This window comes from Trachypithecus francoisi, unplaced genomic scaffold, assembly GCF_009764315.1.
Source record: "Trachypithecus francoisi isolate TF-2019V2 unplaced genomic scaffold, Tfra_2.0 Lachesis_group2, whole genome shotgun sequence".
Classification (NCBI taxonomy): Eukaryota; Metazoa; Chordata; class Mammalia; order Primates; family Cercopithecidae; genus Trachypithecus; species Trachypithecus francoisi.
In genome coordinates this window covers 112,282,938-112,299,825 of record NW_022681465.1, presented here as the reverse complement: position 1 = coordinate 112,299,825, position 16,888 = coordinate 112,282,938, and the positions used below count along the sequence as shown (strand labels likewise).

The following is a 16,888-nucleotide window of genomic DNA, read 5'->3' as shown; positions in this document are numbered from 1 at the left end:
AATTATTGACCCATGCACCAACTTGGGTACATCTCAAGGGTATTATGCTGACTGATACAAGTCAATCTCAAAGGGCAAACACTGTATGATTTCATTCAAATAACACTTTCAAATAACAAAATTATGGAGATAGAGAATAAATTAGTTGTTGCCAGGGGAGAAAGGGATGGGCGTGAGTAAAAAGGGTAGCACAGAGGAGATGCTTTATGGTGATGAAAGTGTTCTATATCTTGATTGTTGTCATAGCTACACAAATACACAGGACATAGAACTAAACACACGCACTGTGCCCTGATCAAATTCATGGCTTTGCTAATGCATTATTATTGTATAAGATATGAAGAGAATTCATTTAAACTGGCACAGAAGAATTTTTCCTAAACCTCTCCACTTAGCCAACTCCATTCTCTCTGTGAAGCAGGTGGACAGATACCCACTGGGTCATTATCGCTCCACACTGGGGGCTGCTCCCCTGTGCTCTGCCTCCTGATGCTTTCACCAGCTGAGCTGTCTGCTTAGCAGGAGTGAGTTGTATTTGTTCTCAAGCCTGCTAATGCCTCTTGAGCCATTTTGTAAAATTATGTGATTAAAATAAACATTATAGAAACCAATTACATAAGAATAGGATAAATAAGAGAGTTACTGTTTCAATGAAAACTAAATTAAAGGCTTTGGCAAGGCTCGAAGAAAGCAAGTCACTCATGCAAAATTATGGACATGGAGTTAAGTGTGGGCGAGGAAACGGTTTTGAAGGGGGTAGGAATCTTAAATGTTCAGAGGGATGCCACATTCAGATGGTTTCACAAGGATCTCTAAGGCATTGCTCCCTTTTTGCAGAATCCTAGATTGGAAATTTTGGATAATGCATCGTGGATCATGCATGTGCAGGAAAGACAACACACAACTGCAGACAGAGGACACACCCCAAGACATTGGCCCTGCATCAAAAGATGAGCAGTATACAGATTTAGATACAGACATAGGTAAAATAAAATGCTTAAGATATGTTTGCGTAATTCTTGATTCCCTCATTTTAACTGACTACCTCTGTCAAATATTTCTAATAGGATTGTTTCTGTACTGTCTTGTTCAATAATGTACATCAAGAGCCACCCCCAAAATTCTGTCCTCCAACCTAGTCATTCCACTTCGGAAAATTTCATCTAAGAAAATAATTCCAAAATCTAGAAAGAGCTACATGTGCAAGGATGGAGTGTTTATACAGTGCAAACTTGGTTCACTGGTCACCTACTACCAATGCCCTTATTTTCTTTGAGGAGTTTATGCCCCTGCCCCCACCACGTACCGTTTTGGTCCTGCTGTGAATCTAGGCATTCAGACTTCACTGCTCCTAGGGCTAAGAACAAGCCCCAGGCTAGTTCCATCACCTTCTCTCTAGGGACTTTGTGTCCGGATCTGACAAGGACAGGAAACCATAGCCAGCATGTATTCACTCTAACAGCAGAGCCATCACCCCACTGTCAAGCACCTCCTGACGCTCAGACCCCCAGAACCTCCCCAAATCCTAGTCTTTTTATTCACCTGGTTCCTCAACCCCCTTGCAAACTCTGTGAGTTCGTGGGTATCCTTCAAGCAAATTCCTTTCCTGCCTAAGCTATCCAGAGTTGTTTTCTGTTACTTGCCAACAAAGAACCCTAACTGACTCAATTTATGAAAGTAGAAGAAAATAGAAACCACCTAAATGTCAAAGAATTGGAAGACAGCAAAGCAAATTATAATTTATCTCCTCAAAGAAATATTATGCTGTCATTAAAAATTATAGTTATTAAGATATATAATAAAATAGAAAAATGTCTACAATATAATATCTATGGGGGGAAAGGGTACAAAATTTGATATGCAATATGATTACGACCATGTAAAAAGATGCATAGAAGAATTTCAAGCTAATAATCATGTTGAGATTATGTGGCTTTGTTCTCTTTTATATTTAAAATTTCTTCTGATTACACGTTTTTTCAAATAGAGAAGCTAATTTTTTGTTTGTGGGTATTTTAAATAGGAAAATGAAACCAGGAGCAATACTTCAGTCCTTTTTTGTTTTCAGTCTGTCTTCATAACGGGGCATGAGTCCTCCCAGTGAGTTATTTCTTGCCTGTTCATTACCCATTACCATACAATAGATCATCACAGCTCAAATTATTGAGTGCCTAGGAGATGCTGGGCACAGTGCTAGAACTTTCCATCATCTTAGGTCTTCACAACAATCTTGTGAGGTCAATACTATTACTCCCAATTTTCAGAGAAGGGAAATAAGCCAAGAGTTTTAAGTCACAGCTGAAGGCCACGTGGTAAGTGATGAAGACTGAATTCAAAGGACACGATATGTTATATATTGTGTGTTCTGTTGCACAATTTTATTTATGTATGTAAAAAGGCATTAAAGTTGAATTTTCATTCAGACACGAAGATAAAATAGACATGACATTTCCAAAGGAGGAACCACTGCAGTTGTTTAAAGGAAATTCTTGAGAACCATTTCCAGAATATAAAAAGGTCAAAAAATGGAGGAGCGAGAATTTGTAAGTTGGCTCATTATTGAGAGAGCTGTGCTGGAAGTCCCATCCTCTCACCCACTTAATTAAAGGGGTCCTTTCCCAGGACTGCTCAACTCAGACATGACCCCCACCCAGTAAGGGGGTTCTTCTGCAAGGCTACTTAGATGGGAGCCTGACCCCCACACTGGGAGTGCCACACATGGGCTGGAGTTTGACTACCACCAGGGAAATGAAGGTGTGATGGGGTGGCAACGGCACTGCCACACTTGCAGACTGTCAAGGCCAAGGATGCCTGAGTGCTTCCTAGGGACCAAATGAGGTCACGTAGGAGAGAAGGCCTGAGTGGGCTTGCCATGGAACCTGTCAGACCCCATCTCTATCAGGGCAGCTGAGAGAGACCAAGATACCCCAGCAGCAGATAACTGGATTGAACTACAGGTTGGAGAAAGGAGTGGAAACTAACCACCCAAAATAAAGATGGGTCAAAGGACCTGCAGGTAGAAGAGCCCATCAGGGAACTTCCAAAAAGTACACAAAAGCAGCCCACAAGAGAAGGAGCATCCATAGGCACCTGCCTCACCAAGGAATCCGTGTTTCACACAGAGGACAGAAACAAATCAAGAAAGACCCCTCTCTTCTCCCCTTCTCACCCAGAGAGGGCAGCAAGCTGGGGGGACTGGGGACAAGAAAAGGACAAAGTGGAGGAGAGTGAAGATTCTGGGAGAGGCTCCTTCTCCACAGCCAGCTTCCAGATTGCATCAGGCAGAAAAGATTTAAAGCCAAATCAGTTCAGAACTTGGATTAGCATATTGCACTAAGCTTTCTAGTTAATGCATTAAAACTATACTTCCAACTTGAAGTGACTGTTGAACTATCTCAAACCTTAGAGTGAGGAGAAAAGCCATGGTACCTGCTAGGACTTCTATGCAGAGACAAGGGAAATAACTCCCACTGGTGAAAATTTTAAAGGGGTGGCAGAATTATTTTAAGCCATGTTTTAATACAGCATGAGCCGCCTTTGCTCAACACCTTTGTTTTACCTGTGGATGTCCTCTGACCCCCAGGGCCACATGAGCTCTAGGACAGGGCCTTCATTTTGTCACCACTATATTCCCAACACCCAGTGCAATGCCTGGCACAGAGTCAGAGCTGGGCAAATGCTCTCTCCATCAATCATGCTACCCAAAGAAGTGGTAAATGAGCCAAGAAGACCATAATGTTTCTATCTAATACCATCAATAATTTACTTGAATCTCTTCCATCATGTGAAGTAATTGGGAGATAACTTATCTGCTTCCTTTATTTACAGATTCCGGCAGTGATCTCTGTAGGTTTCCAAAATAACATTGGATGAGATTGTTTCAGGTCAATATATTTTTTCCAAATAGTATTTTGCTGCTGTTTAAAATAATTTGGGGGCTAGCACAGTGGCTCACACCTGTAATCCCAGCATTTTGAGGGTCTGAGGTGGGAGAATCACTTGAATCCAAAAGTTTGAAACCAGCCTGGCAGCATAGGAAGACCTCATCTCTAGAAAAATAAATAAATGAATAAATAATTAATTAAATAATTTCAGGAGGACTCCAAACTAGATATTTTGTATTATCTTCTCTGACATTTTTAGGGGGTATACAAGTCAGATTCTCCAGAGAAACAGAACATGTATTTATAGAGAGATTTTAAAATATGGTTTATGATATTGTGGAGGCTGGAAAGTCTAAAATCTATAGGGCAGGCCAGCAGGCTGCAGACTTAGGTGAGAGTTAATCCTGCAGTATGGAGTCTGAATTCCACAAAGCAGCAATCTGGAAACCCTTGCCCTCTTATGGACAATTTCTTCTTCCTCCAGAAAATCTGTCTTTTTCTCATAAGGCCTTCAACTGGTTGGATGAAGCCCGCCTACATTACAGAGGCTAATTGGCTTCACTCAAAGTCCACTGATTTAAACGTTAATCACATCTAAAAAATACCTTCGCAACAACACTTAGGCTGGCATTTCACCAAATTACTGGGCACCACAGCCCAGCCATGTTGGCACATAAAATTAACCATCACAGGCCAGGAGTGGTGGCTTGTGCCTGTAACCCCAGCACTTTGAGAGGCTGAGGCGGACAGATCACGAGGTCAGGAGATCAAGACCATCCTGGCCAACATGGTGAAACCCCTTCTCTACTACAAATACAAAAATTAGCTGGGCATGGTGGCACATGCCGGTAGTCCCAGCTACTTAGGAGGCTGAGGCAGGAGAATCGCTTGAACCCGGAAGGCAGAGGTTGCAGTGAGCTGAGATCACACCATTGCACTCCAGCCTGGCAACAGAGTGAGACTCCATCTCAAAAAAAAAAAAAAAATTTAACCACCACAGCAGAGAAAGACTCACCTCATATTCAACAATATATGACATTACAGGGGAAAACTTGCCTCTCCTCAGCACTGCTGGACTAGGGGAAGTTAAAAGGCTTTTTAACATATTATTCCACATGAGCTGAAGACGTTTCCCTCCCGCCCCACCCCTTTTTTTTTTTTTTGAGATGGAGTCTTGCTCTGTCACCCAGGATGGAGTACAATAGCACGATCTTAGCTCACTGCAACCTCCACCTTCCTGGTTCAAGCGGTTCTCCTGCCTCAGCCTCCCAAGTAGCTGGGACTACAGGCACGTGCCACCACACCTGGCTAATTTTTGTATTTTTAGTAGAGACAAGGTTTCACCATGTTAGCCAGGATGGTCTCAGTCTCCTGACTTCATGATCCACCCACCTTGACCCCCCAAAGTGCTGGGATTACAGGCATGAGCCACCGGGCCCGGCTGAGTCACAGTTTTAATACAAGCCCTCCCCTTACCACCTGTGACCCTGACCCCTTCCATTTCTTTGTCTGTAAATCCAGGTGAACACTTCCTACTTCCAGGGTGGTGATGAGAATTAAATATCATAGCATCCACAGATCCATACAGTAATGCTTAATAAGTATAAAATGTCTTCCTTTTTCTCCTTATTTTATCCAGACTTCCTCATCTACCATGAAGGTAAAATATTCGAGGAGGGGGAGTTTAATAACTGAATATCCATGATCCTTTTAAAATCTCGTAGATGTGTACATTTCAGGTAAGTAAAGAAAAAAGAAAGTAGGGTGACTATGAAAGAGCTAATAGCTACTAGATATGAATTTTAAATGAAGTTTAATTTTAGAACAATTTTGGAACATATTCTTAGCTTTCATCACTCAACAAATATTTGTGAGGCATCTATGTGTCAGACATACATTCTCAGGCTGGGCTTTTGGTGAATTTGCACCATTGGGGTGGATATTCTCAAAATCCAATGTTGCAAGAGAGCATCATCTTGACAATGAAGAGCTGTTAAAGCGTATCCTTCAGTCTCTCTGTAGCTCAGGCAGTGGACCAGGGAATGTCGTTGTCAGGGGCCACCTGGTAACTGCTATAGTCACTGTAGGCTCCAGATGCACTGGTGGGCTTGCCTGGTTTCAGCCACATGGTGCAGTATGCAAGCTGTTCCCACTTGAATGGATTTCTCTTCTTTTCTTCCTCATCCTTCAGATAGTCTTCCATCCCTCTTGTTCAGACAGATAGCCTTCCATCCCCTTTCTCCACTATCACCCCAGTCTAGTTCAGACACCCCCCTCCCTCACCCCATCTCCATCACAGCACCCATCACATTGGAAAGTACTTGCTGATTTCCCTGTGTTGCCACGTTGGAGAAAGGGCTCCTTGTGATCAGAACAAGCTTACTCACCTGGCTATTACAATTCTGGGGCCTAATATTCATATATGGTAACCTATAAATACATATATAATTTGGTTCATACATGAGAATATATAATACATTTATATAGCAGTTATAGAGGACATACATTTTGATTAAATAATTTTGCAAAATTATTTTAGTTTCAATTTTACAGCTTCAACATTATAATTCATTGGACAAAGAACCACAATTTTTTTTCTTTTTGAAGAAATTGAAATAGAGAGAGAGAATGCCATTCCATTTCCTCATTAGTCACAACTAATAAATGGACAGAAACCCAGTAAAACCGAGGTGACAGGATTTATTGGTTCTGGTATTTGGAAATGCAGGGAGTATCTCAGCCTCAGGAATAACTGGATCATGGCGGCTCTCTCCACTTCTCAGCTCTGTTTTCCTCTAGGCTGACTTTATTTAGATTCAGGTTTATGTCACTGATGCTTCAGGAAGCTCCAATGTACAAAAGAGAAGTTTTCCAACAGCTGCAACAAAAGTCCCAGAACTGAGTCCCCGTGATCTGTCTTGGGTCATGTCTCCATCCATGAACCTCTGTCACTATAGACAGAGGCTGACCAGACAGGCCTGGGCTCAGCCCTGGAGTTTGAGACAGCATCGGAGCCACCCAGACACCCTGGATAAGTCCTAGAAAGTCACAGCTCTCCAAAAGCACACACCATGCTGTCACCAGAGCAGGGAATGGTCGCTGGGCGGCAGAATAACATGTGATAAAGCAAAGTGGTGATAGAGCCAAGAGTGGAATTGATGACTTTTTGTGAGACAGAATTTTAAAGCACTTGAGGTGGTGGAGGAAAGAGGCCAGGTTTCCAGCCTGAGCTTGGTCAAAAGCAGTGAGAATTGAAGGAAGAGAGGGAGTCGAAAGATAACCGGGGGGACCTGGTGGGGACAGAGCAGTGGTCAGGCTATGACCAGTAGGGTGGTAGGACAGAGAGGGAGGCAAGCAAGATGGCCAATTGCCATCCAGATGGGACAGGTGGCGTGAAGACCAGCCTTCGAGTGTGACTCTCGTGCATGAGGCACTACCCTAAAAGCCAATTCATTTCCTTCTTACTTCATTAAAATCCTGGAATCCCATTCCCACATTAAGGAAACTTCCTTATTCTCTTTGTTCATTCTAAAAGAGCCTAGTCTATAGAATCTGTATCCTAACAGTCAACTAGTATTATTTTATTACTATGATTAATCTCCTGATGGAGTAAAAAGAACAGAGAATTTGCAATCCATCAGATCTTGCCAAATCCCTGCCCCACCGCTTGGCAATTGTGTGAACTTGAGCAGGTCACTTCCCTCTCTGAGCCTCAGGATTTTTGTAATGCATGTCAGCCGCTAGCCAAGAACTTGAATACAGCAAGCATTCAACTCCTGTTAGCAGCTATGACTGTAATTTTTGGTGCTGTAAAGTTTTATAGGTCTAAGAAAGCCCAGTAACAAGTTCTTCATAGCAAAGTCATAATTAAATCCAGCTGGACAGGCCCCAGATGAGTCTGCAACACAGGGAATTTTTTATTATGAAGCAAACACTTCCCCTTTCTGAGGATCATCATTAAACCAGGAATTTTTTTTCCTCACTGCCATAGACTCTGCTCAAGATTCCCAAAGGAGAGCAGTACTTAGAGAATTCATTTTTAGTCATCTGAACCTCATAAGAAAAAGCTCTTATTCAAATATGGCATAACAGAAATGAGGGCAGGAGCAGAGGGAAACGTAGTGTTGCTGGATTTAAACTTGAACTGTGGACTCTGCTTTTAGAATAAGACTCCATGGCTTTCTGGTTCTCACACTGTGCAGGTGCACCTTCTACCAAATGAGCTTGCACTGCATTCATTGCTCATCCACTCAGCTCTGCCTCTTTCAACACTTACTGACTTGTGTTCACCAGGCTCTGGGCTGAGCTCCAGAGAGAGTTCAGTAAGACCCGTCTTTTTTTTTTTTTTTTTTTTTTTAATAGAGATAGGCTCTCACTGTGTTGCCCAGGCTGGTCTCAAACTCTTAGACTCAAGCAATTCTCCTACCTTGGCCTCCCGAAGTAGGGGGATTATAGGTGTGAGCCACCACACCTGGCCTAAGACCCGTCCTTTGACATAAGTAGCTCATAATTTACAGCCGGGGTTCACAAACTGTTTCAACGAAAGGCTATATGGTAAATATTTTAGGCTTTACAGGTAATAACATTTCTGTTGCCACTATTCAAGGAGGTCATTGAATGGTTGGGGATATATTTTTGAAGCCTTTGAAACCTATTGGAGGAAAGGAGCAATGGAGGATGCCTCCTTGATGTCTGGCCCAAGCAACTGGATGGTGCCTGCTGAGGCTGCCCCAAGGCAGAAGCTCATCTGCGTCAGTGCTTCTCAGCCTTTTAAAAACATTATCAACCCCCACTAGGAGCCTTTGCAGACATTATTTTCTTAATTGTGCACCCATACAATCGTAATACCACAGATGTGATATATCTTTTTATGCACCAACGCCTATCTGTGCTTTATACATAAAAAACGGGAGAGGGGCTTTTGCCCTCCCCTGCCTAAGAACCAATATTTGCTCCCTTGGGAATGCTGTCACCCCCATTGAGAATGCATGGTCTAGCTCCAGGAGAAGTGGTTCCCTCTCCACCTATTTCAAGCCTCTTGTCTGAGCACCACCTCTTCCTCAGTCATGACAGGTGGAATCATTGGGCTTTTGGGGGAACCCCTAAACCTCCAGAAAAAGACCATCTTAGAACACAGCATTGCAACACCAACCTTCCACTTCTTTGGAGGATTTTACACCTCCCAAGGCTTCTGGGATGACTTTGCCCCAAATGTTCACATGGTCTGAGACCCACAGTCACAGGTGATAAAGGAACATTCACACCCTTTATCATCCCAATTCCTCTTAGGAAGGGGAAGATCATTGTGTGGGGAAAATACCTTAAGAAGTGCTTTGGGTAGAAGGTGAGACCCTTGGTGTGGGTGTTCCTGGAGAGGGGTGGAAAAGAGAAGCTGGGGCAGAGCCAGCGGGATGGGAGTCCACACAGGACACACTGAGACTTCCTGTCAACCTGCAAATCTTCAAGAAATTCAACACACACACCCGAAGTGTTCCACTGGCATGTATTTCTGGTGGGAAAAAAAGTGAAGGGGCTGAGATTTGCAGGGGGGAGGGGAGCAAAGGAAGGTGAATACACAAAGCAGCAGCAGGTGGACTCCAGGCAGGTGAGTCTAGGAACAGTGAAACTTGGGAAACATCGTGCATCCCGATCAACACTACAGGGAGAAAGAGGCAGTCCCACCCAAGTCTCGAGGTCCACAGAGGCCCAGGAAGATGGCCGGGGTTTGGTTTCTGTATCCACTCCCGTGAGAATGCAAGTCATGGAAGACCCATCAAAAAGTTAAACAACCAGGAGGTATTCCCTCAAGAATGCAAGGCCCAGAGATGAGGCATCTCGGGATTGGTTCATTCACCAGCTGAACGTCCTTATCCTCTAAGGCTCCAGCGCCTTGCATCTTCCACCACCCCCACCATCTTCAGCACATGGGCCATGTCTCCCCCCATGGTTCCCTTGCTGCCACATTTACAGCCACATCCAGAGGTGGAAAAGTGGTGAACCGCTATTCTATAAAACCTTTTAAGAGTGAGGAAAACTCCCCTAGAATCCCACCCCAACCCCTCAGCCCCCAGCACACTGCTCAGCAGTAAGCAGTCTATCACAGGTGCTTGGCCATAGCAACCAGAGGCCAAAAGAATGAAATTAGGATGATTGGCTAAATGAGCAACTCCCAAAATGTGGTCCCTGCATCAGCAACATCAGTGCCACTTGGGAATTATTAGAAATGCAAAGTATTGAGCTTCATCCCAGCCAATAAAATCTGAAACTCTGAGGGCAGGGCCCTGCAGTCTATGGCTTAATGGGCCCTCCTGGTGATTCTGATGGAACCAGAAGTTTAGAACCAGCCAAGTAGCTTAGATTAATAAACATGCATTTCTAGTCCTGTGGTTTGGATGTGTGTCCCTCCAAATCTCACGTTGGAATTGTATCCCCAGTGTTGGAGGTGGGGCCTTGTGAAAGACGTTTGGCTCATAGGGATGGAGCTCTCATGAATGTCTTGGTCTCATCCGCATGGTTATGAGTCAATTCTCAATTCTCACTCTATTAGTTCCCCCCAAGAGCTGCTTGTTTGAAAGACCTGACACCTTCCCACTCTCCTTTGTTTCCTCTCTCACCATGAGATCTCTGCACACCTTGGCTCTCCACCTTCCAACATAAGTGAAAGCTTCCTGAAGCCCTCACCAGAAGCAGATACTGGAGCCATGCTTCTTGTACAGCCTGCAGAACTGTGAGTCAAATAAACCTCTTTTCTTTATAAACTACCCAGCCTTTTAGGGATTATTTTATAGCAACACAAATGAACTAAGACATCTGAGCTGGAGAAGATGGCACCATAGGAAGCACCTGCTTGTTGCCTGTCCTGAAGATGGCTACCTATGCATGAGACAGGTGGACTGGAGAGAGCTGGCAGTATGGAGAGGGGCCCAAGTGAAGCCCACACACTCACTGCTTGGCAGGACAAGAGTGAGTGTGTTCTTCGGTCAAGTGAACTCATGAGAATACCTGGGCTGAAACCATCTTGAGAGGACCCATACTCAAAGGAAAGACATTGGCCCCATGTCCAAAGATTAGCAACTAAATGTATGTTGACATAGTATTAAATAAAATGAAATATTTAAGATACATTTGTAGGGCTGGGCATTCTGGCTCATGCCTATAATCCCAGTACTTTGGGAGGCCGAGGCAGGCAGATTACCTGAGCTCAGGAGTTCAAGACCAGCTTGGCCAACATTGTAAAACCCCGTCTCTACTAAAAATACAAAAAGTTAGCTGGGCATGGTAGTGCTCACCTGTAGTCCCAGCTACTCAGGAGGTTGAGACAGGAGAATCGCTTGAACCCGGGAAGCAGAGGTTGCAGTGAGCCGAGATTGTGCCACTGCACTCTGGTCTGGGTGATAAAGCGAGACTCCATCTCAAAAAATTTTTTTAAAGAGGTACATTTGTATAGGTACTACTTCAAATAAGGAAGGAAACTTAGATACCTCTCACTCAGTAACTAACAGAACAAAAAATGCACAAAAAAGGCATAAAGATTGTATTCCAGTTCTTCAGGGAAACAGAACCACGTAATATAGATAGATAGATACATACATACATACACACATACATACATAGGTATATGAAAAGAGACTTATTATGGGAGATTGGCTCATGCAATTATAAGGCTCATGATCTGTCAGGTCCAAGTCCAGAGAACCAGGTGTGAGAACCAGGAATGCTGACATTCAAAGGCAGGAGGAGATGGATGTCCCAGTTCTGACAGGAAGAGAAAATTCACTCTCCTTCCACTTTTTCTTCTGTTTTGGCCTCAGTGTATTGGATGATGTCTACCCACATTGGTGAGGGTGATCTTCTTTACTGCGTCTATGGAGTCAAATGTTAATCTCCTCCAGGAACACTATCACACGCATGTCAGAAATAGTGTTTTCCAGCTATCTGAACATCCCTTAGCCCAGTAAAGTCAGCACATAAAATTAACTGTCATGAAGATATAGACTATCTAAACAACACAATTAACAAATTCGATGCAGCTTACATATATCAAACACTACACCCAACCATGGAAAATACTTGCTTTTTAAGTATACATTGATTATTTACCAACACTAGCCATATACTGGGCCATAAAGCAAATCTCCACAAATTCTAAATGACTAAAATTATTCTGACTATGTTCTCTAACCACAGTGAAATTAAGCTAGCTATCAGTAACAGCACAATTTTTTAATGAGAATGTTTGGACATTAAGCAACTAAAACACCCATTCATCAAGGAATAAATCAAAAATAGCCATTAGAAATTATCTTGGGCTGAATGGTAATGAAAATATCACATGGTGGTAGGTCACAGCTAAAACTGTGCTCAGAAGGAAATGTGTAACTTTATTTCTTTAACTTTTATTTTAAGTTCAAACGTACATATGCAGGTTTGTTACATAGGTAAACTTGTGCCATGGCGGGGTTGTTGTACAAATTATTTCATCACCTAGATATTAAGCCTAGTACCCATTAGTTATTTTTCCTGATCCTCTCCCTCCTCCCACCCTCCACCTTCCAATAGGCCCCAGTGTGTGTTGTTCCCTTCTATGTGTCCATGTGTTCTCATCATTTAGCTCCCACGTATAAGTGAGAACATACGGTATTTGGTTTTCTGTTCCTGTGTTACTTTGCTAAGGATAATGGCCTCCAGCTCCATCCATGTCCCTGAAAGGGACATTATCTCTTTTTTTTTTTATGGCTGCATAGTATCCCATGGTATATATGTGCCACATTTTCTTTATCCAGCCTGTTACTGAAGGGCATTTAGATTGATTCCATGTCTTTGCTATTGTTAATAGTGTTGCAATGAACATACATGTGCATTTGCAATGAACATACACGTGCATTTTAATAGTATGATTTGGGATTGCTGAGTCAAATGGTATGTCTGTATTTAGGTCTTTAAGAAATCATCACATTGTCTCCCACAACGGTTGAACAAATTTACACACCCACCAACAGTGCATAAGCGTTCTTTTTTCTCCACAACGTTGTCAGCATCTGTTATTTTTTGGACTTTTTAATAACAGCCATTCTGATTGTTGGTATGAGATGGTATCTCATTGTGGTTTTGACTTGCATTTCTCTCATAATCAGTGATGTTAAGCTTTTTTTTTTTTTTTTTGACGGAATCTCACTGTGTCACCTAGGCTAGAGTGCAGTGGCATGATCTCGGCTCACTGCAACCTTCAGCTCCTGGATTCAAGGGATTCTCCTGCCCTAGCCTCCCAAGTAGCTGGGATTACAAGGGCACATCACCATACCCAGCTAATTTTTTGTATTTTTAGTAGAGATGGTGTTTCACTATATGGGCCAGGCTGGTCTCAAACTCCTGTCCCCAAGGGATCCACCCACCTCGGGAGCTTTTTTTTTCATATGATTGTTGGCTGCACGTATGTCTTCTTTTGAAGTGTCTGTTCATGTCCTTTGCCCACTTTTTTGTATGGTTGTTTTTTTCTTGTAAATTTGTTTATTATAGATGCTGGATATTAGATCTCTGTTGGATGCATAGTTTGCAGAAATTTTCTCCCATTCTATAGTCTGTTTACTCCATTGATGGTTTCTTTTGCTGTGCTGCACTTTTTTTTTTTGAGGTGGAGTCTCACTCTGTCACCCAGCTGGAGTGCACTAGCATAATCTTGGCTCACCGCACCTCTGTCTCCTGGGTTCAAGCATTTTTCTGCTTCAGTCTCCTGAGTAGCTGGGATTACAGGCACAGGCCACAATGCCTGGCTAATTTTTGTATTTTTAGTAGAGAAAGGGCTTCACTATTGTGGCCAAGCTGGTTGTGAACTCCTGACCTCAAGTGATCCGCCCGCCTTGGCCTCCCAAAGTGCTGGGATTGCCGGCGTGATTTTTAGAATTTTCTATTGATGTTCATAAGTGACAGTGGTCTGTAGTTTTTTGTTCATCTCTATCTTTATCAGGCTTTTAAAGTTATTCTCATTATGTAAAAGAAATTGGAAAAATATATTCCTTTTCTTTTGCTCCAGACAAATTTAAACAAAATTAGAATTATCAGTTGTTTATTACTTAACATTTTGTTTTGAAGAGTTACAGATTTTCAGAAAAAAAAATTATTTGAAAAATACAAAAATTGCTACATATCTAGATTCCCTGGATACATGTTTTTCTGAAGTGCTTGAGAGTAAGTTGTAGATATATTTTTTAACCCTGAATTCTTTAGTGTATATTTCCTAAAAACAAGGACATACCCTTATGTAACCACAATACAATTATCAAAATAGGGAAATTAACAGATACAATACTATCATCTAATCCACAGGCCTTATTCAAATTTTATTAGTTTTCCCAATAATGTCTTTTCTAGAAAAATATTTTTTCTGGTTCAGAATCCACTATAGCATCACACATGTATTTAGTTGTCATGTTCCTCTAGTCTCTTTTAATCTGGAACAATTTATCAGTCTTTTTCTTTCTTAACCCTGATATTTTTGAAGGATATAGGCTATTGATTTTATGTAACATCTCTCAATTGTATTTTGTCATGACTAGATTCAGGCCACGCATTTTTAGTCAGAAATATCACAGAAATGATGTTCTGTCCTTCTCAGTGCATTTTATCAGGAGGCACGTGTATGTTTGTCTCATTACAAGTGATGTTAACTTTGATCATTTGTTGTGTTGTCTGCCAGGTTGTCCACTGTAAAGAATGTCTGTTCCTTAATAGTTTGGTAAAATTCCACTAGAAACCTCATAGCATTTTTTCTAATGGATGGAAAGGTAGCTCTTTCAAAACTTCCATTACTCCCCAAATTTCCTTAAGCTGGCCCTTTGTAATCACTCCATTTCCCAGTTCCTAACCACTGACAACCACTGATCTGTTCTCTTTCCCTGCAGTTTTGCTTCTTCAGAATGCCATATAAATGAAATCATAAAGTATGTAACATTTTGAGACCGGCTTCTTTTGCTCAGTCTAATGCATTTGCGATTTGTCTATACTGTTGCCTGTATCAATAGTCTGTTCCTTTTAATGGCTGAATAATATTCTATTGGATAGCTGTACCAGTCTGTTTATCGATTCACCTGTTAAAGAACATTTGGGTGGTTTCCAGTTTGAGGTGATTATGAGTAGAGCTGCTATAAACATCTGTGTAAAGAGTTTTGTGTGAGCACAGTAATTTTATCTAGGGTAAATACCCTGGGAGTGAATTGCTTGGTTTTTATTGACAGTGTATGCTTTACTTTATAAGAAACTGTCAAACTATTTTTTCAGAAACTGTACCATTTTACATTTCCACCAGGAATGTAGGACAGCCCCAGCTATTCCACACACTTGTCAGTGTTTGGTATTGCCAGATTTTTTCTGCTTTTAATTTTAGTCATTCCAGTGGGTATGTTGGTGTATCTCATCACAGTTTTAATTTATATTTTCTTAATGGCTAATGATGTTGAACATCTTTTCATGTGTTTATTGCCATGTGTATATGCTTGTTAAAGAAGTGTCTTCAAATGTTTTGTCCATGTTTTTATTGAGTTATTTGTTTCCTTCTACTGAGTTCGGAATGTCCTTTGCATATTCTGGATACAAGCTGTTTGTCAAATATGTGTCTTAAAAATGTTTTTCCCCCAGTCTATGGCTTTTTTTCTCATTCTCGTAACAGTGTGTTTCACTCAGAAAAGTTTTAAATTAACCCCATTGAAGAGTGGGCAAAGGATATGAACAGACACTTCTCAAAAGAAGACATTTATGCAGCCAACAGACACATGAAAAAATGCTCATCATCCCTGGTCATCAGAGAAATGCAAATCAAAACCACAATGAGATACCATCTCACACCAGTTAGAATGGCGATCATTAAAAAGTCAGGAAACAACAGGTGCTGGAGAGGATATGGAGAAATAGGAACTCTTTTACACTGTTGGTGGGAGTGTAAACTAGTTCAACCATTGTGGAAGAGAGTGTGGCAATTCCTCAAGGATCTAGAACTAGAAATATCATTTGACCCAGCCATCCCATTACTGGGTATATAGCCAAAGGATTATAAATCATGCTACTATAAAGACACATGCACACGTATGTTTACTGTGGCACTATTCACAATAGCAAGGACTTGGAACCAACCCAAATGTTCATCAATGACAGACTGGATTAAGAAAATGTGGCACATATACACCATGGAATACTATGCAGCCATAAAAAAGGATGAGTTCATGTCCTTTGTAGGGACATGGATGCAGCTGGAAACCATCATTATGAGCAAACTATTGCAAGGACAGAAAACCAAACACCACATGTTCTCACTCATAGGTGGGAATTGAACAATGAGAACACTTGGACACAGGGTGAGGAACATCACACACAGGAGCCTGTCATGGGGTTGGGGGGTAGTGGAGGGATTACATTAGGAGAAATACCTAATGTAAATGACGAGCTAATGGGTGCAGCAAACCAACATGGCACGTGTATACATATGTAACAAACCTGCACATTGTGCACATGTACCCTAGAACTTAAAGTATAATAAAAAAAAGGCAAAGTTTTAAATTTTGATTAAGATCAACTTATCATTTTGTTTCATAGATTATGCTTTTGGTGTCATATCTAAAAATTATTTGCTTAACCTAAAGTCATATAGATCTTCTCCTATGTTTTCTTCTAAAGTTGTTAGAGTTTTTATATTTTACATTTATATTTATAATTTATTTTGAGATAATTTGTCAATAAGGTATGAGGTTTAGATCAAGCTTCATTTTTCTGCAAATGAATATCCAGTGGTTCTGATGCCATTTGCTGAAAAACTATCCTCCATTGAATTGCTTTTGCATTTTTATCAAAAATTAATTGGCCATATTGATGGGTTTTTAAACTCTCTATTCCAAACCCTGTTTCTGAAGTCTCTACTCTGTTTCGTTGACCTGTGTGAGTATGCCCTCACCAATACCATACTGTTTGATTATTATAGTTTTATAGTTAATCTTAAAATGCAACTTCATTCTTCTTTG

General features: G+C 41.5%; 1 protein-coding gene across 1 annotated transcript; it reads right to left on the bottom strand.

The window, feature by feature from the left end:
* Positions 1–8,963: 8,963 nt before the first annotated feature.
* On the bottom strand, positions 8,964–9,647 carry LOC117066012. Its single transcript, XM_033181530.1, has one exon. The coding sequence runs from the start codon at positions 9,645–9,647 to the stop codon at positions 8,964–8,966; it is 684 nt and encodes a 227-aa protein (XP_033037421.1).
* Positions 9,648–16,888: the final 7,241 nt, after the last annotated feature.